The sequence below is a fragment of the Aegilops tauschii genome, chromosome 5, assembly GCF_002575655.3.
Source record: "Aegilops tauschii subsp. strangulata cultivar AL8/78 chromosome 5, Aet v6.0, whole genome shotgun sequence".
Taxonomy (NCBI): domain Eukaryota; kingdom Viridiplantae; phylum Streptophyta; class Magnoliopsida; order Poales; family Poaceae; genus Aegilops; species Aegilops tauschii.
The window spans coordinates 568672139-568692248 of NC_053039.3; the positions used below are offsets into that span (position 1 = coordinate 568672139).

Below are 20110 nucleotides of genomic sequence, written 5' to 3' on the forward strand. Positions count from 1 at the left end.
AGATCTATAGAGATAGATCGAGACGCCTCATAGGTCTTTCACAAAGCACATACCTTGACAAGATATTGAAGAAGTTCAATATGGATCAGTCCAAGAAGGGGTTCTTGCCTGTATTGCAAGGTGTGGATTGAGCACGGCTCAATGCCCGACCACGGCAGAAGATAGAGAAAAGATGAGTGTCGTCCCCTATGCCTCGGCCATAGGGTCTATTATGTATGCCATGCTGTGTACCAGACCTGATGTAAACCTTGCCGTAAGTTTGGTAGGAAGGTACCAAAGTAATCCCGGCATGGAACACTGGACAGCGGTCAAGAATATCCTGAAGTACCTGAAAAGGACTAAGGATATGTTTCTCGTTTATGGAGGTGACGAAGAGCTCGTCGTAAAGGGTTACGTCGATGCTAGCTTCGACACAGATCTGGATGACTCTAAGTCACAAACCGGATACGTGTATATTTTGAATGGTGGGGCAGTCAGCTGGTGCAGTTGCAAGCAAAGCGTCGTGGCGGGATCTACATGTGAAGCGGAGTATATGGCAGCCTCGGAGGCAGCACATGAAGCAATCTGGATGAAGGAGTTCATTGGTGACCTAAGAGTTATTCCCAATGCATCGGGGCCGATGACTCTCTTCTGTGACAACACTGGAGCTATTGCCCTTGCCAAGGAGCCCAGGTTTCACAAGAAGACTAGGCACATCAAGCGTCGCTTCAACTCCATTCGCGAAAATGTTCAAAATGGAGACATAGATATTTGTAAAGTGCATACGGATATGAATGTCGCAGATCCGTTGACTAAACCTCTTCCACGAGCGAAACATGATCAACACCAGAACGCTATGGGTGTACGATTCATCACAATGTAACTAGATTATTGACTCTAGTGCAAGTGGGAGACTGTTGGAAATATGCCCTAGAGGCAATAATAAAATGGTTATTATTATATTTCCTTGTTCATGATAATTTTCTATTGTTCATGTTATAATTGTGTTATCCGGAAATCGTAATACATGTGTGAACACATAGACCATAACATGTCCCTAGTGAGCCTCTAGTTAACTAGCTCGTTGATCAATAGATGGTTACGGTTTCCTGACCATGGACATTGGATGTCATTGATAACGGGATCACATCATTGGGAGAATGATGTGATGGACAAGACCCAATCCTAAGCATAGCACTAGATCGTGTAGTTCGTTTGCTAAAGCTTTTCTTATGTCAAGTATCATTTCCTTAGACCATGAGATCGTGCAACTCCCGGATACCGTAGGAATGCTTTGGGTGTACCAAACGTCACAACGTAACTGGGTGGCTATAAAGGTGCACTACAGGTATCTCCGAAAGTGTCTGTTGGGTTGGCACAGATCGAGACTGGGATTTGTCACTCCGTATGACGGAGAGGTATCTCTGGGCCCACTCGGTATTGCATCATCATAATGAGCTCAATGTGACTAAGTAGTCAGTCATGGGATCATGCATTACGGAACGAGTAAAGTGACTTGCCGGTAACGAGATTGAACGAGGTATTGGGATACCGACGATCGAATCTCGGGCAAGTAAAGTACCGATTGACAAAGGGAATTGTATACAGGATTACTTGAATCCTCGACATCGTGGTTCATCCGACGAGATCATCGAGGAACATGTGGGAGCCAACATGGGTATCCAGATCCCGCTGTTGGTTATTGACCGGAGAGTCGTCTCGGTCATGTCTGCATGTCTCCCGAACCCGTAGGGTCTACACACTTAAGGTTCGGTGACGCTAGGGTTGTAGAGATATTAGTATGCGGTAACCCGAAAGTTGTTCGGAGTCCCGGATGAGATCCCGGACATCACGAGGAGTTCCGGAATGGTCCGGAGGTAAAGATTTGTATATAGGAAGTCCAGTTTCGGCCATCGGGAAAGTTTCGGGGGTCACCGGTATTGTACCAGGACCACCGGAAGGGTCCCGGGGGTCCACCGGGTGGGGCCACCTATCCCGGAGGGCCCCATGGGCTGAAGTGGGAAGGGAACCAGCCCCTGGTGGGCTGGTGCGCCCCCCCCATGGGCCTCCCCTGCGCCTAGGGTTGGAAACCCTGGGGGTGGGGGGCCCCACCTGACTTGGGGGGCAAGTCCCCCCCTTGGCCGCCGCCCCCCCTTGAGATGGGATCTCCAGGGGGCCGGCGCCCCCCCCCCCCCCCCCAGGACCCCTATATATAGTGGAGGGGAGGGAGGGCCGTCGTGCTGCTGGATCGCCATCAACCTCTCCTTCCCCTTGCTGGATCAAGAAAGAGGAGACATCTCTCCCAACCGTACGTGTGTTGAACGCGGAGGTGCCGTCCGTTCGGCGATTTGGATCACGACGAGTACGACTCCATCAACGCCGTTCTCTTGAACGCTTCCGCTCGCGATCTACAAGGGTATGTAGATGCACTCCTCTCTCTCGTTGCTAGATGACTCCATAGATTGATCCCCAACACCTTTATGTCAGTGTCTCCAATGACAACATTAGCGGTCTTGCCGCCTTTCCCAGGATGACGCTTGTCATAGCGATTAGGGCAACTAGGAGCCCACTGATCAGGATCCCCACACACATGACAAGCACCTTTCTTCTTGTCATTCTTCTTCTTGAAGTTCGTGTGTTGCACAGCCCGTTCACTCAAGAGAGCCGTCTTAAACAGAGTATCCATTTTCTGAAAAGCTTGTGCCTGTTGAGCATCAAGCTCTCCTTCAGGTTTGCCAAGAGTGGCGTCATAGCAACTCATGGTTTGAAACCATAAGACTGCTCTCACGCGCCACCTCTTAGCGCGGCGCGGCGCAGGAGGAGCGGGCGTGGATGTCCCTCTTGTTCTCATGCTCATACATATGGGGAAAGAACCTCCCTTATAAAAAGGTCCAACTCTCTCTAAACTAGCAATGTGGGACTAAACTTTAGTAGTGTCCCTTGCCTTGCACGAATGGGCTAAATGGGCCTTTAGAATTTATTAGGAATTTCTGAAATTGTTATTGGGCTAGGCCCATAAATAGATAAAATTCCAGCATTATCAGACACATGCATGGCTGTCTGAATAATTGGGGCGAACGTAGCAACATAATGGCCCAACAAGCAATGTACATGGATAGTTTCAAAGTAAACCAGTGTAGTACATGCATATGGGAATTTCTCAAAAAAAAAAGGCATATGGGAGTATCCCGTAAAAAGCATGGTGGATTACCAAGACCCTCGAGACGAACGCTACACACATGCCCAAATTGAAATACGGACCGACTACAGGAATTTGCACTAGTCGACTGACCGTAAAATGTTTCAGTTGATCTACATTCATGCACACTAATCATGCAGAAATGTAGTCGTCCGTTGCCTAATATTCTAATAATTACGGTGGTGTCACCTTAAACAAAATAATGACAAAATTTGCACATAATCTACACACAAATTGCGCTTCTATAATACGAAAGATTAAAAATATAATAGTGAAATTTTTACAAAAAATAAGTTTTCTAAGAAGAAATGAATTTGCAATAAAAATAAAATCAAAATAATGAAAATTTCTAAGAAAGAATGAATTAGTGTCATTTGTTTATCATTTAAGAATAAAGAAAATAAAATAAATAATGACACAATTTGCACACAATTTACACACAAATTGCGTGTATGTATAATACGCGAGACTATCATTGGCATTGAATATTACCCTTGAAGAAGAAAGAAAATAAAAAAATCTGAATATTGACTGTACCCTTTAAGAAGAAAGGCAATAAAAAAAAGTAATGGCAAAATTTTCACGCAATTACACAGAAATTGCGCTTTGTTATAATATGCAAAATAAAGGTATTACCATTAAAGAAAGAAAATTAAATAAAATTGAAATGAAAATGAAAACAAAATAATAAACTTTTCTAGAGAAGAATAAAAACCTTTAAGAAGAAAGAAAATAAATCAAAAACAAAATAATGAAACTTTCTAGGGAAGATTGAAACCCTTTAAGAAGAAAGAAAATAAAAAACAAACAAAACAAAATAATGAAGTTTTCTAGGGAAGAATGAAACCCTTTAAGAAGAAAGAAAAACAAAAACAAAATAATTAAATTTTCTATGGAAGAATGAAACCCTTTAAGAAGAAAAAAATAAAAAATAACTTGCACACAAGTATGCCCTGAAATTGCACTTTCGTAATATGCCAAAAATAAGCATATACAATGCAATTTTTGCCCTCTACTATAATTTACACACATGGTGTATCATACTTGCGTGTATACTTACTTACAAACACAAGAATACAAGTAAAATTTTCTAAGAAGAAATGTAGTATAGTGGCATTGGTACCACCCTTTAAGAAGAAAGGGATTCAAAAATAATAATGATGCAATTTGCACACAATTTACACATAAATTGCAGTTTTTAAGTCTTAGAATAAACATATAATAGTGAATTTTACATAAAAACAAAGTTTTTAAATAAGGAACGAATAAATGGCATTGGTATCGTCCTTAAAAACAGGAAATGAATTAAAAACTAAACATAATAAAACAAATAAAGTTTTCTAAGATGGAATAAATTAACGACATTGGTATTACTCTTAAGAAGAAAGAAATAAAGAAAAAACTTGCACACAACTTTGCAGTGAAATTGCACTTTTTATAATATGCAGCGAATACACATATAATAATGCAATTTTAGCAGTCTAGTATAATTTACAAACATATTTTATAGTACTTTAATGCATACATACACATAATAATAGAAAATTGCATTTAATTTACAAAAAATAGCACAAAACAATTAGCATTGATATTACCCTTAAAGAATAAAGAAAATAAAAAACAAAATTTTCCACACAATTAGCACAAAATGCACTTTTTATAATATGTAGAATAAATATATAAGAGTGAAGTTTCCGTACTATAATGTAATTTGTACATATAGTACTTGCATGTATACATTTTCACACACTCGACATCCAAAAATTTACGTAAAGAAAAAAACTGAACAGGAAAATAAAAAAATCTACACGTGCAGAAAACAAAAGCAAACACATGGGGAAAAAGCATGCACACACCAAAATTCAGCCCAAGATCGAAATCCACTGACCCAAAATAAGTGTCAATCGAATCCAAACAGCCCAATACCACCATCAAAACATCACAGGAAAAAGAAAAAACTACACAAATCTTAAAGCACAATCCAAGGCCCAGAAAATCGATTGACCACAAAACAAAAATTCAGCTGACTGAAATCTAGCTAAAGCGGTCCAGGCGGATGCTAGGCGTAAGCCGACTTATATCTCGCAGTGATCAGCCGCCTTAATAACCGTCTGATCGAGTACATCGTAGCCGTCAAACATAGGCACCACCCATGCAGCGCTTCCTGTCGCGCTCCAAGCACAGCTACCACCGGCAACACGGCCGCAGTGGACCGACACCGTCGAAGCTTCAATGCAACGGCCGTCGGAGTTGTGATGTAGCAGGCGTCGACGCCGCCGGAGCTGCGATGCAATGGCCACGCCGCCGCCGGAGCTGCAGTCCTCGACGCCGCCGGAGCTACATTGCGGCGGCCACGACGACACCGATCATCGACGCTGTCGGAGCTGCTATGCATCAGCCATGACGCCGTCGGAGCTGTGAAGTAGTGCCCATCGGAGTCGATGCTGCCGGAGCTGCGGTCCTCAACGCCGCCAGAGCTGCATTGCAGCGGCCATGACGCTGCCAGAGCTGTGATGCAGCAGTCGCCGACGCTGCCGGAGCTGCTATGCAGCAGACACGACGTCGCCAGAGCTGTGATGTAGTGGCCATAGGAGTCGATGCTGCCGGAGCTTCGCCGCCAGAGCTGCGATGTAGCGGCCGTCGTCGGAGCTGCAATGCAGCGGAAGTCGACGTCGCCGGAGCTGCAATGCAACGGCCACGACGCGACTGAGTTGCGATGCACCGACAGTTGGAGCTGCTATGCAGTGGCAATGACGCCGCCGTAGCTGCGATGCAGTGGTCGTCGACGCTGGGTTTGCGGCAGCTTGATTCCGCACGCTCGCCGGGGCCTCGGGGCTATTGGAACCTGGCCTGCCCTATGGAGCAGCTCGTGCAGGCTAGCAGCAGCTGAGCCACTGCCTAGCAGTGCCCGCGGCCAGCGCCGCTCGCCAGCGGAGGCTCCTCCCGCAGCGTCGATAAGACAGGGTGGCGGGATCTCGCATCGGGTCGCGGCTGGGCATCGCCTCCGGCGTCTCCGTGCACACACATGCTGCATTGCTTGCTGCCTCGGTGAGATGGGGAGGAGACGATAGGAAGAGAGGAAGAGGAGATAAGATTTCTGCGATGGAGAACGAAAGGCACGTGATGAGGCCTGCGAGTGGTGAGGCACACGCTAGACACGCGTCGTGCGAAGGAGGCGGCTTACGAGGGAAAGTTTAGTGTCTATTTTAGGTCTAACTCCCTCTAAACTAGCAATGTGGCACTAAACTTTAGTTCCACCTCTTGCCTTGCATAAATGGGCTGCATGGGCCTCTAGAATTTATTAGGAATTTCTAAAACTGCTATTGAGCTAGGCCTAAAATAGACAAAATTCCAGCACAAACTACTTCATCTGCAGCATCCCCGGCCACTGCCAGTCCGACATGAAGATCGCCGTCACCGCCGCCTAGCCTCCTCCAACGTACGCGCGATGCTACGTGACACAGCGAGCGAAAATTAATTCCTAATAACCAAAATAAAAGGCCGTACGTGCTTCGTTCTTTCAAGTCCTAGATCAATGTGCACTTGTATGGTGTCATGTGTGCTGATTTTGTACTCATGTATACGAAAATAAAGGGCGGGCATCGAACAATTATTCTTCTGCTTTTGCTATTTGTCAGTTGCCTGAATTATAAAATGCGTCGATTTGCCTGAGTTCCCCAAGGCCGAGATGCAACGTCGTCGATAAGGGTGAGCTGAGGCGGGAGGCGGGGACAAGTGTGGCCATTGTCTCTGTCTATCTATTCGCGGGCACATATCTACAGGTTTTTTTAACGAAAATATCAGATCAATTATAAAGATTCATCAGAAGTACAAAGCATCCCTAAATAATAAAAATTACATCGAGGCCATGGACAACCGAATGACCATTGCCGCCGCCAGAACGAGCCGCCGATGCGGCGCTGTCACCGCTCCCATACCGGAGCGGGCTTTCATAAATGATCATATCTGATACGTACCCATAGTCGTCCATCAAAACTTGCTATGAACCTTTCATAAAGCCTTTCGAGAGAAAGGTAAAACAACTACATAAGCCCTAGAGAATGGAAGTACCCTTCTGAGCTCGAGCTCACTCCACGTCGGCCAATGTTGATGGGTAACAACGCCTCTCTCCGCGTCGGCCAATATTCAAAACTTATTGTGCCCTTGTGTGGCATTCAACTATTTTGTGAATCGCGAGGCAATTGAGCGGCTGGGCAGGGCTTGGTAGATGCGTGTCCATGCACTTGCGTGCCGCTACGAATTTTTGACGGAGAAACGAGAGCATATCCGGCGCTTCATTCTCTTTACCATACCCCAAGATTTGTTTAGCCCTGTGGATGGCATTGATATAAGTGTTTCGTATCTTTTTTTTCCGACATCACATAGCATTGTTGATTTTTTCAGAGTGTTCATTATCATTTCCAGCAGTGTTTTCTTTCTTTCATTTTTTCTTGTTTTGTTTCTATCTATGTTTTCTCATTTCCATTTTGCAAACATTTCTAAAAAATGGGAATATTTCAGAATGTTAGATTTATTTCGAATTTCAAACATTTTTTGAAATAGAGAACAGTTTTAAATTCAAATTGATTTTTTTGGGAATGCAGAACAATTTTTAAATTCACAAAAAAACTGAAAACTGTAAATCATTTATAAAATTCATGAAAAATAATTAAAATCATTTTTTAAATACGGAAACAATTTTCAAATGCACGACTAGTTTGATCTTAGAGAACATTTTTCAAATCTGTGACAAGTTTTTCAAATTCATGATCATCTACGAGTCTCATAAAAAAACTCAAACTTTTCAGAAAAAATCATGATTTTTATGGGAAATATTTTTTATCCTGAAAGCGAGCGAGGCCAGCTTGCCCAGTTGGGTTAGTTTTTTTTCTAGCTTTCTATACAATTAAAAAAAGTTCACTGTACAATTAATATTTTATTAATACAAATCTAACTTTGTTAATGCAGGTTGAACTATTTTTTAATGTACGCTGAAAAAAAGAAAACAAACCCGATGAGAAAACAGCCAACAACTAGTATTTTTTTAAAAGAATCGCACAGGTGAAGCTCGCCAGTATTTGGCCGGCCCATTCGCACTGGCTTTCACGTGTCGAAGAAGAAGGTCTCGATTGGTGTGTTCCGATCGCTCTACGCCTTGACTAGGAGCCAGGAGGCCTCGCCGGAACCCAGTAAAAAAACTGCTCTGCGTCGATGATCCACCGCCGTACGCCCACGCGCACGCTGCCTTTGACCGGCCGCCGTTTGAGGCCAAGCAGCTTATCGGAGACGCCGGGTTGTGGTGCATGGTGTTGGTTGGAGACTGGGAGGCAGCGACCCCGCAGCTAACGGCCCCCGTACAACACGCTGTAACTGCAGATATACCAGAAAAAGTATGTGTTTCTAGTCGACGGCGACCTCACCTGACCTTCCAGTCCTCTTCCATCCCATTCTCCATCACCGTCACCGGCAAGCCCCACTCACCACCCTGCTTTGCTGTCACGCGAGGGTTAGCCATTAATTGTCAAGCAAAGACCATCTAGAGCATGCAATCGGTCGTATCTATACTTTTATACTGCTATATTGTGTAGGAATAATTTTGAATAGGGATCGTCAGATGAACTAGATCCAATGGCAGAGGTGGCAAATCCGAACGTTAATGACCGTTCGATTTCCTATTCATTCATTAGATTGTGACATGTGTACTACTATCTAGAAGTTTCCAATGAATGAATAGAAAAATCTGATGTGACCCAATTCTAGTGTGTGATGTAGTTGCCCATTTTACTATCATCCTCTATTCTAGACTCTTCATGCATGCTCTTGCTCCAATACTTCTTTTTCCTCTTGCATACAAGTGTTGTGATTTATGAGATTACCTTGTGGAATTTTGTCCAAGGTAAAAGACTTATTAACAACCAATTCGTGAAGTCTATGTGGTTTTTAAGATAGCTGCTACCAAATATCATAACACTAGCTATTTTTATGGGGCACGCTGAAAACTAACTATGCATGATCATGAAATTTTGTTCTTAAGGTCCATACATTTGATATATTATGTACAGTGCATTATGTGAGTGCAATTTACTTTTTAAAGATTAATTAAAACTAGATGACACCCCGCGCGTTGCTGCGGGAATTTGTAGTAGTATATAGGAGGATTTATAGAGTGAGAAATAGTGAAATTTATGAAAACAATAATACAAATACATGTCTACTTGAACCTTTGAATGGTATAAAAAGTCAAGCAAAATAATATATGGTTGAGTATCTCCATATTTGCGTAATTAGAAGAATGCATCACCAACATTAAGAGAAGTAACATATATTGTAATGAGATTTTTCTCATAATATTTCAAGATATTATCATGTGTTTGTCTATTAGAAGTGCATCAAAGCAGGAAACAAATATATTTCATACTAATTTGCGAGCCTCGCGGTGTTAATGCACCCGAATAGTAATCATCTTGCATTCTCCACCTTGATCCACTTATTGAGCGAAAGATAACCAGCTATACGAAATGACATGGTTCCTGAGTAGACACATGTACACTCCATTTCAATTAAATTGAAGGACAATGAGAACAGCCCAAACCTGATCTTCCATGCGAGGAAAAGCCATTGAAGTTAGGATTGTTATTAGTAGCATAACAATTAAATACTATAGATATAAAAAATGTATAGTAAGTATAGAGAATGCAAGTATGTTCATAAGACTCACTTCATTTTTTTTTCATTTATGTAGGTAGATGATTGTTGTGACAACAGTAGAACCGTGCAGCATGGAAAGAACAACATTGTCAATCACACAATTGTATCACTCATGTAATATATGATCCCATAAAATTCACAATGGAATACTACTCACAGAGAACAAATTACCTGAAAATAAACCCCAATATGACAATATGCCATATGTAGTGATTCTATAAAACAACTAGAGAAGAGCAATAAAAGTACACAATTCGTACTAAATTAATGTGTGAGAGGAAGTGAGATAGAGAGATGCAGTTGTAGTTGGGAACAGAAAATGCTAGCTTCATCTGTTTCTTCATTCAGAACCCTAAATAACACAAAAGGAAGAAGAAAATTTCACCATCTAACGCCTCCAAAAAAAAACAACCGGATTGGAGAAGCATCAATGATCTGTCGCATCTTGACACATGTGTATCTGCAATAGCCGAGTTAGATAGCAATTTGGGGGATAAAGACTGACCGGATTATTGCCGCGGAGGAGGTCGCTGGAGATGGAAAAGAGCTGCCTACTATGAAATTTCCGACCGCACATAAATCAGAACATCAAGCCAAGCTAACTAAAAAATTACGTTCATATCTGAGAACATTGAGAGGAAAAGAGAGCACCCACCTCTGGCGCAAGTGATGCTGGAGGAGGACAGCAGCGGTGGCACGTACAGGTACATCTCGTCTTGTCGACGATCGCGGGGCTCCGAGAGAGGTAGAGATAGAGGGAAGGATCATGAGGCTCCGAGCCGGCGGCAGTGAGCGGATCTTCGATGGCGACCGTGAAGGCTTGGCCGGCGGCAGTGTAGTATGGAGAGAGGGTAGAGATGGGGAAGATGAAAAGAATCGATCGAGCTTTTTTTGAAGATCGGTGTAGATTTATTCCTTCAAATTAATAAGCTAAGCTGCTAAGGCGAAACGTCAAAGATTAACGCCTCCAGAAAATATCCGGAATCAGCGCTGTCATTAAATGGATCCATCGCATCGCCCACGTCCCCCCGCGCAGGCAAGAAAGGATTACCCGGCTGAACCTTGCTATACATACGATGAATTTCCGTCCAACACTCAGTACGACTAGAGACAAATCATAGATGATCAGTTTGTGGGCCATAGCATCTGTTGTCTGGTCGTACCAGTGTCCGACGAAAAGCAATCATACGTAAAGCAGTTTTGTTACCCGGCTGCATGCGTTATTCTAGCGAATTAATGCTAAACGCTAATTAAGGAAACGCACGACTTACTTTCCAGTAATTTCACCACGAGTGAGTACTATTTGCGATCCTATTTTGATGCTTCACTGCATGCACGTATTGAATGCGGTTTATTCGGCATTCCTAGCGAGATGGACTCTCGCATGCATAGGCTGCTAGCAACAAACATTTTTATCTGATGCATGCGGGAGGCTGCCGAAGATTAAAAGCTTGCCGTGTAAATACCCGTCCGCGAAAGCCTATGTGGCAAAATGGTGACGTGGATGCTGTGCATGTTGAGAGAATGCTAGTAGTGGGGATCAACTACTTAAGAATGTAAGATATCATCAAGAACAACTCTGCATTTTTCATTATGCATATGTAAATATTGTGGTGCACTAATATCTCGCGTGCTTGCAAGTACAACTCACTAGTATTATATATACATATATGCATACAGTACTCCTGTGGGAAGTTCGGGACCGCCTATGAGTCAGGTGCCTGAATTATTATTTTTGTGTCAGCCGAATTTCTAGAGCGTTAGATCTTTCATCCAACGGCCACAACCAACTGTGCACAATTCATCTTCTTCCTCCCCGCACCCGCCAATCGACGCCGGGCTAGCCACGTGCTCCTACCTCGCACTACCGCGCTCGTCTCGCCAACCCCGCCCTGCCTTGGACCGCCGTTGGCCCGGTCAACGGGCCGCCTCGTCAGCTCCTGCTCATTCACGGCTCCAAGGACTGTCCGTCTCACGCTTGGGTCAAAGTGGAAATCGACCAACACGATGAACTTTTGTATGAAACAGGCTCTCGCCCGACATTATAGAGCCAAAAATAATTGTACGTATCATGCTCTCGCATCGAAATTTTTCAGGCGCGTGATGTTTAGGAAAAGTGGGAAAGGTAAGATTATTTGAAGTTGTTGGTCGAGAGAGATGGATCGATTGATTAAACGTATAGTGCGCAGTCCAATTATACTTGGACTCCACTTCTTGCTTCCACACTTTTGTGTTCATAGTTACTAATAAATTTTTGGTCCACGCTAAGGCTAAGTGGCCGGGTTGCCGTCGTCACGCTGCCATCAAACGTTCTCTTCCAAGTCTACTCATGTATGACTTGTCGCAGTCGGTCGGGTCCAAAGACGAAAATAATGGCGCGCCTCCATTGTTGTGGGTCGTTGGCCAACCCCCATTCCACTCTACTCTACGCCATCGCAAGAAAAATACTAGAGCCCTCCCAAGAAAACCAGTATTTCCACACCCCTTTCGGCCGTGCGACCGGGCCTACTTGCCCTCACGCCTCCACTCCGGCGGGCCTATAAAACCGCACCGGCAACTCCATTGCCAACCACCACCGCACCTCCCTCTCAACGTTTCTCCTCTCAACCTGCCTCTCCTCGTACCTGCTGGCTTGATCGGTAGCTGCTAACCTAGCTAGCAATGGCAGCGCAGGGAAGAGGCAGTGCCAACGTGGCCGTGGTCCTCGGGGTGCTTCTTCTCTGCACGCTCGTGGCGGAGGCGGCGGTGTTCAACGTCGGCGACCGCGGCGGCTGGTCCTTCAACACCAACTCCTGGCCCGCCGGCAAGCGCTTCAAGGCCGGCGACGTCCTAGGTATACACCCGTCCCTGCAAGTGCATGGATGCATGATGCATCGATTTATTACTATCCTGCATGCAAACTAGTAATAGACCTTTGATGCGTACGCGCAGTGTTCAAGTACGACGCGACGGCGCACGACGTGGTGGCGGTGAGCGCGGCGGGGTACAAGGCCTGCGCCAAGCCGGCCAATGGCGCCAAGGTCTACAAGTCCGGCGCCGATCGCGTCACGCTCGCCCGCGGAACAAACTACTTCATCTGCAGCATCCCCGGCCACTGCCAGTCCGGCATGAAGATCGCCGTCACCGCCGCCTAGCCTCATCGCGTCGTCCATCGTCGAGCAGCGTCTTTACGTGACACAACGACCGCAGCTTGATTACTAGTAATAACCAAATAAACGGCCGAGCGTACATACTTCGGTACTATCGATATCAGGTGCTCGGTCAGTGTAGTCGTATTGATTGTCGTACGGTGTGTACTGTTTGATTTCCCACTCAATCGACCGTACGTAATTGCTGTTTGGCCATCTGTGATGATTTTGTACTCATATATACATATGAATAAACCCCGCAAAAAAACTATACATAAATAAAAGGCATGCGACAATTGTTCTTCAGGTTTTGCCATTTGTGGTTTGTGAGTCGCTTGAAATTATAAACGCGTCAGAACATCTCTAGCAGACCCCACAACCGCGCGTCTCATAAAACGCGTATAAGGACTCACGTAAACGAATTTGATAGGACGAAACGCACGGAGACAGAACAGATCCCAGGATCGGAATTCACCACGATTTTGAAAGCTAGCAATTCACGCCTTTAATTAAACATAGTCACATAGCCGGAGTTCGCCGGAGTTCCACACTGAGTTCATCATACAACTTAATTTAACATACTACAACCAGAAATTTAGAGTAGTTCATACGCGGGGGTCTACGTCTAATTACTAAACTTTACAAAGGATCTACTCGTCGGAGTCACTATCATCACCCTCGTCGTCGGAGTCGCTGGAGATGACCTCGATCGATGGGCAGCGGCTTCCCTCCGTGCAGCATGTCATGGATGAGCTCATCGGAGAGCCGGGTTTAGAGTTGGTACTCCGCCCAAAGCGCCAGCAGCTGGGCAGCCGCGGCCGCATCTCCGGCGTCGGCAGCGGTCCTTGCCGCCCACCACGCCCGCTCGGCCGCGCTCCGCCGCTGGATGGCTGGGTCGAACAGCCTGCCGCTGCGCCGGAAGGTCTTCCACGCACGAGACTTGGATCCGGCGCTGGGGGACTTGGCGTCGTGCTTCCGCACCGCCTCTCGTTGCCTGTCAGACACAGGAGGGCGGAGGCCAGAACCGCCGGCCTCGTCGTCGTTCTGGCGCTTGCGGGCAACGAAGGCGGCGCGCCACCGCGCCCACCCGCGCTACTGCTATGGCAAAACCTCGTGCTACTGCTAGGGTTTTCCCTAGTAGTGTCTTATCATACTCACCATCTGCAACATTATTTCCATATATAGAAGCTTTCACATATGCCTCTACCTCCAGCCCAATTTTTTTATCTTGTCCTTTGATACCTGGTAGGCAGGAGCAAATGGCTCATCATCTGAATATATGCGGCAAAAAAGAAAAAGAAAAACACTGAATGGTTATCCCATCCTCAATGACAAATTGTTCTCACTTGAGAAGGTGTGCCATTTAACTTATCTGGACAATGTTAAAGTTGGTTGGCAAAATTTTCTTAATATGTCATTTAACTTAAAATATTTTCTTTAAACAAGAAAGAAAAAAAAGGAGCCTATTACATTTTTGTCAAAATCATACTTTTTTTAGAATATTATCAATTTTGAAATTCATAGAAGCTTTGTAACTTCTTCGGGGTATGCATTTATATTAATTATTTTTTCACACTTTTTATTATCCCTTTTCTATCTATATGAAATTTTCATCGTCAAAACCACTTCCAGTGGTGTAAGAAACCTAATTAGAAAACTTTGATGGTGGCAGGGAAAGAGATAATAAATTAGGGATTCACCATTGTTTTATATTGCGCTGGCTACTGGGCCTCAGTGGGTCATCGGTTTTTGGTGACAACTACACATAGACAACTAGGATCAGAAATTGCAAAAAAAAAAAAACAGATCACTAGATATACACAATGGTTGTGGGCAATCCCTATTTGGCGCCTTCTGCGCCATTTAATGTGCATTTCCTTAACTGGCGCTTCAGAAATAGGCCGGACCATCTAGGTTCCAGCGGGAGGGAGCTATTTCCGGTTATGGGAAGCTTCTGTAAGCTTCCAGACTGGTTTTTCTGTTTAGGTTTTTTTCTGGACTGGTTTTTGTTCGGTTTTCCTCTTTTTCTTTTTCTTTTTCTTTCTCTTTTCTTTACTCTTTTTTACTTTTATTGTTATTTTTACTTATTTTCTATTTATTTATCCTTGTTGAAAATGCTCAACCTTTTATCAAATTTGATGAACTGTTTTTCAAACAAATAAACTTTTTTCAAATCAGTGAAGTTTTTTCAATTTCAATGAACCTTTTCAAATTTGATAAAAAATTCAAACATGAAGAACTTTTTTCAAATTGGATGAACTTTCTTTAAAAAATTGATGAACTTTTTTTTCAAAATTGGTGAACTTTTTCAAAATCGATGAACTTTTGATTTGTGAGCTTTTTTAAGTTCAATGATCTTTTTTCAAAATCCATGAACCCTTTTTTAAAAATCGTTGAAATTTTTCCGAATAAATGAAGTTTTCTCTGAAAATTTGTGAAGTTTTTAAAAATTCATGTTTCGCTCGAAATTCATGAAACTTTTGAATTTGTGAGATATTTTCATGTGATTTTTTTTATTCGTGAACTTTTTTTCAATTTTTAGCATTTTTTTGGAAGTCAACTGTCAGCTATCAATAGGGGTCAACTTTTGACCGAGCCAACAAGTTAGGTTTGTGTTTCATCGAATGAGAAGCTGGGTTTTTTTATCGAACGAAAGCAGCTCCTGTAAGCTCGGCAGCATAGATGGGCCGGCCCACGGTAGCAAGCTCGTGAGCACCAGTTTCGTTGGGCGGCGCTTAAAGCGCCAGTTAGGAGCTCCCGCTGTCCTTTCCAATATTTTTCTATTGGGGGTTCTCTCACTCCTTTTATTGAGCATAATGATGCGAATCGGGCTTTAATGAGTTCTAATATGCAGCGCCAAGCAGTTCCGCTTTCTCGGTCCAAGAAATGCATTGTTGGAACTGGATTGGAACGCCAAACAGCTCTTCGAGGGTTTCCATTATAGCCGAACGCGAGGGAAAGATCATTTCTACTGATAGTCATAAGATACTTTTATCAAGTAGTGGGAAGACTATAAGTATTCCTTTAGTTAACCTTGGATGTTCGTACTGCAAGAACAAATACGGCATTGGATATGCCTAATTTTCATATAGCATCACTGAAAATATACCATGTTGTACAAATTAGTTTAGTGTTGACTCTAGAAACGGTGGAGAGACGGTAGAGTTTGTCGATGCTCTAGCATGATTCCAACATGCTACCAAGGTAATAATGTACATGTCAAACCATATATTTATGCAAATCGATTTGTTGTTCCTTGACTAATGCTGGAGTTTAACTTTCATCTCTAAACCCTAAAACGTCCAAATTTCACCACTCAAGTGTCAGTCACAAAACAAAAGGTGCCAGGTACATATAACGCTGCAGCTAAAGCGATTTTATGATGAAAGGCGAAGAAAACTGAAAAAATAGTTAATGAAATATCTTTTTTGAGAGCTCAACTCACACCGGACTAAATGTAATTCCAGATATTTACGAAGAGTATATTTAAAATCAGGTTGACTGAGTGTTGAAGTTTAAGCATTTCAAGCAAAACAACAAAAACTAGGGAACACAAAACTTCAGTTTGGTTTTTAGAAATTACAAATATATATCAGATTTTTTTTTTGGAAAAATTGTTTTTGTAGAATGTTAAGGATTTGAAAATTCATATAAGCCAATTAACATGCCTGAAATATTTATTTTCCCTATTTTTTTCATTTGTTTGAAATTATCGTCGACAAAATCCTCATGTAGAGAAGAAAACTGAGCGACAGCAGGAGCAACCTAATCTCACTGCCACTCTGGCCCCACCTGTCGGATGCTGCCCATGCGTTCCTGGTTGAACCGAACCGTCCGCTAAACCTTTTCTCCCCAGGCTCAACCCTTTCCTCTCACCTCTCACGATCCAAATTTCCAAACCCTCGCCCCCAAAGATACCATGCTGCCGCCGCCGACGCCGATGCCACCGCCGGTACCATGGCTGCCAGACGGCCTCCTCGAGGAGGTCTTCCTCCGCCTCCCGCCAGATGAGCCGGCGTGCCTCGTACGCGCCTCCCTCGCCAATAAGCACTGGTTTGGCCTTCTCTCCGGCGCTCGATTCCGCAGCCGCTACCGTGAGTTCCATGGAGATGCCCCCATGCTGGGCTTCCTTTATAACACGCTATCACACTCTGGCTCGGCGCAGGAAGATGACGTCCCACTCTTCTTCTCCACCACGAAATTCGGCGCGCGCATTCCCTTCAACCACTGGAAGGACTACACGGCGTGTGACTGTCGTCATGGCCGTGCCCTCCTTTGTGATGAGTACGCGGGACACGAGGAGCTCGTCGTTTGGGACCCCGTGACGGGCTGCCGGACGGACCTGGACGCGCCCTACGATGTGTTCGACAGCTATGGGGCGGCGGTGCTCTGCGCCGTGAGCGGTTGTGACCATCGAGCATGTCACGAGGGCCCCTTCCGGGTGGCCTTCGTCGGCACGAAAGATACTGAAGTTGGTTGTGTTATACACTCGTTCGTGAGTAATCCGTCGTGTGTGTGTGTGGGGGGGGGGGGGGGGGGGGGCATTTAGTGTTTAATCAGATAAAAATATATTTGATGTTTCTAATTTGTTTAGAGAGATAGATATGTGTGCTCAAGCAAACTTTGGGTGATATGTAGCACTCCAATGTTAGACCCAGTTATGTTTATGCCTAGCAATTTTATATAGTATCATGTCAGCTCCTTTTTGGAATCTCATTAACAAATATATCGTATGCAGAAAAGGTGAGCCCCGGTGATGCGGTTCATTGAAAATGCATGGTCGAGTATGCTTAAGGGCAGGATGACCAACTTGGAGGTGACTGGCGATGAATTATGTCACTGTTCAGTAGATGATTTGGTGCAGTGGTGCTTGTTTTCTCATTATGTTTTTGGGTTTTGTCGGCAAACTTTATTTGAAGATTTTGAGACACCATTGAATGTAATTCCTGAACTTGAAGACATGGCATTTAATTTGTTTGGAAAACATTGAAGTTCATTGGCAGTACTCACTCCATTGGTAAATCCTTACAATGAGTAGCATTGAACTGAAACTATTCTGCCGAAAAAAGAGAGGAGATGTTTTTTTATTTGAATCATGTGCACGTACATCTATTATAACGAGTATTGTAACAGCCCTGGGTTTTCCTCTGATTAAAAAATTGATTGCAGAGGGGGATTCACCCTCCTCTAAAGTTTATCATTTTCAAACCTCCACAGTTTGCTCTCCCAGCTCTGATCCATTCTTTAAACTCATCTCGTATCATTGCTGAGCAGGTGATGAAAGTATATCTAGAGATAGTGGTTTTGTCATCCAAGAATTGATATAATGATGGTTTCTGCATGATGGCCTGCTGATGTATCCTAATTAATCTTGTGGGTTTAATTAGTGCTACCTGTCACCCTAAAAAAGGTTAGTGCTGATGTTACTGTAGTTGTTGTTTTAGCAAGCAATGTTACTGAAGAGCATAGCATGGAAACTGAATCTTTAGCCATAAGTTTAGGGAACTACAGGATATGCAAACTACATGTCTGCTTGATGATCTCATATTCGCATACATGTTTTTATTGCTTCAACAGGTCCACAAAACTGTCAGGTACTTGTTGAATACTTTTGGCCTACAGTGGACATAATAGTAGATTGCAATGTCCATGTAGTGATCTGCAATGATCTGCAATTCAGCGTCGGAGGCAGGTGCCACTGGGCAGCAAGATCAACTGCTAGGAGCAACAATAGATGTTGATGATCAACTGCCATGAACATTGCAGGTTTAAGTTTTTTACAGATGCCTGTCTGAATCAACAACATGATCATGGCAAAAGCTGTCTTGTGCCAGCTCTCCTCTTAATGCACTAGTTCACTTCAGTTGTCCATTGTGATTAGCTGACTTGAACATAATTTTGCTAGAGACTTTGGAAAAGCTGTCTATTAACCCCCTCTGCATGCTGTACTAGTTCACTTCCGCTCAAAGGTCTATGCAGTGCCCAATGTTGCCCAGGCTGAGCAACTTTTTTCACAAGCACTTCAAAGTCTTAGATGTAAAATTTGTTTGAATTTGCAATAAATGGCTCCTTCTATTAAAAAAAATGTTTGGTCAGAGATGGCAAGGGTACACTGAAGTGGATAAGAGTCACTCACATCCACGTAATTGGCTCTCAAGCCTCAAAATCTGTAACTTCAGTATCAATTTTTGAGATTTTTTTGCCAAATGTTTTTCTACAATGTTATGAATTGTAATATCATAGAAGCTTATTAGCATTTTTTGGAATATTTATTTCTCCCTGCTATATTTTTTTCCTTCTTCTCTCAATTCATATGAAGTGTCACCATCCGAAATCCAGATGGTTTTTGATCTTGGATGAACCCAACTAAACCCATAAAAAGTTGGGGACCAAGCTTAGATTTTGACAATTGTCCATGCAAAAAAATATACAGTGACCAATAATCAATTATATTGGAGTTTCTTTGTTTTTATTAGTTATATTTTTTGTAGAACTTGTGAGATTATGATATAAATGAATGTTTTGTTGATTTTTGGACAAATTTAAATGAACGTACAAATGTTGTTGTCATACCGCCATGACAAAATTGAAAAAGGGATCGTGATACTGAAGCTATCATGACTCTCTCATTTTTTGGCAAATCAAAGAGGGTGGCCTTGCCACATGTAAAACAGCGTGCATTCAGTTGAATCTGTGCAGATTGTTGGATGTAAATCCTAGGGCTCATCTTCTTCCTCTAGCCTCAGAGCCACCAACCGTGGCCGGCGGCGGTGCCCCACCTCATCATCCCTCCCGCCAAGCCGCCTCCTTTGCCCTATCCCTCTAAACCCAACCTTTCATCGGCGCCGACAACCCTCCATGCCCCCACACTGTCTCGCTCTCAACAACTGCGGTCATCCGCAATGCCCCCATCTCCCGCTCATTCCAGACTCGGGCTCGCCGCGGCTAGCCCTGATGTCCCCATCTCACTCTCAGGGTTGCGCCTTGGTCTTACACACATAACACGGTGAAAATTTTAAATTGCTTGAATAATTGCAAAAACAACAAATCAAATCATTTCGAGTTGCGGGCAAGTGGAATAATCGTGTAGTCAATG

General features: G+C 43.7%; 2 protein-coding genes across 2 annotated transcripts; both read left to right on the plus strand.

Annotated features, from left to right (window-relative positions):
• The first annotated feature begins 12438 nt into the window (after window positions 1-12438).
• LOC109770512 (chemocyanin) lies at window positions 12439-13298 on the plus strand. The gene is made up of 2 exons (XM_020329215.3): window positions 12439-12719; window positions 12818-13298. The coding sequence occupies exons 1-2, from the start codon at window positions 12548-12550 to the stop codon at window positions 13018-13020; spliced, it is 375 nt and encodes a 124-aa protein (XP_020184804.1). The 5' UTR covers window positions 12439-12547; the 3' UTR covers window positions 13021-13298.
• Window positions 13299-16933: 3635 nt separating this feature from the next.
• On the plus strand, window positions 16934-18341 carry LOC109770516 (uncharacterized). The gene is made up of 2 exons (XM_073499527.1): window positions 16934-17513; window positions 18289-18341. The coding sequence occupies exons 1-2, from the start codon at window positions 16934-16936 to the stop codon at window positions 18339-18341; spliced, it is 633 nt and encodes a 210-aa protein (XP_073355628.1).
• The last annotated feature ends 1769 nt before the right edge of the window (window positions 18342-20110 follow it).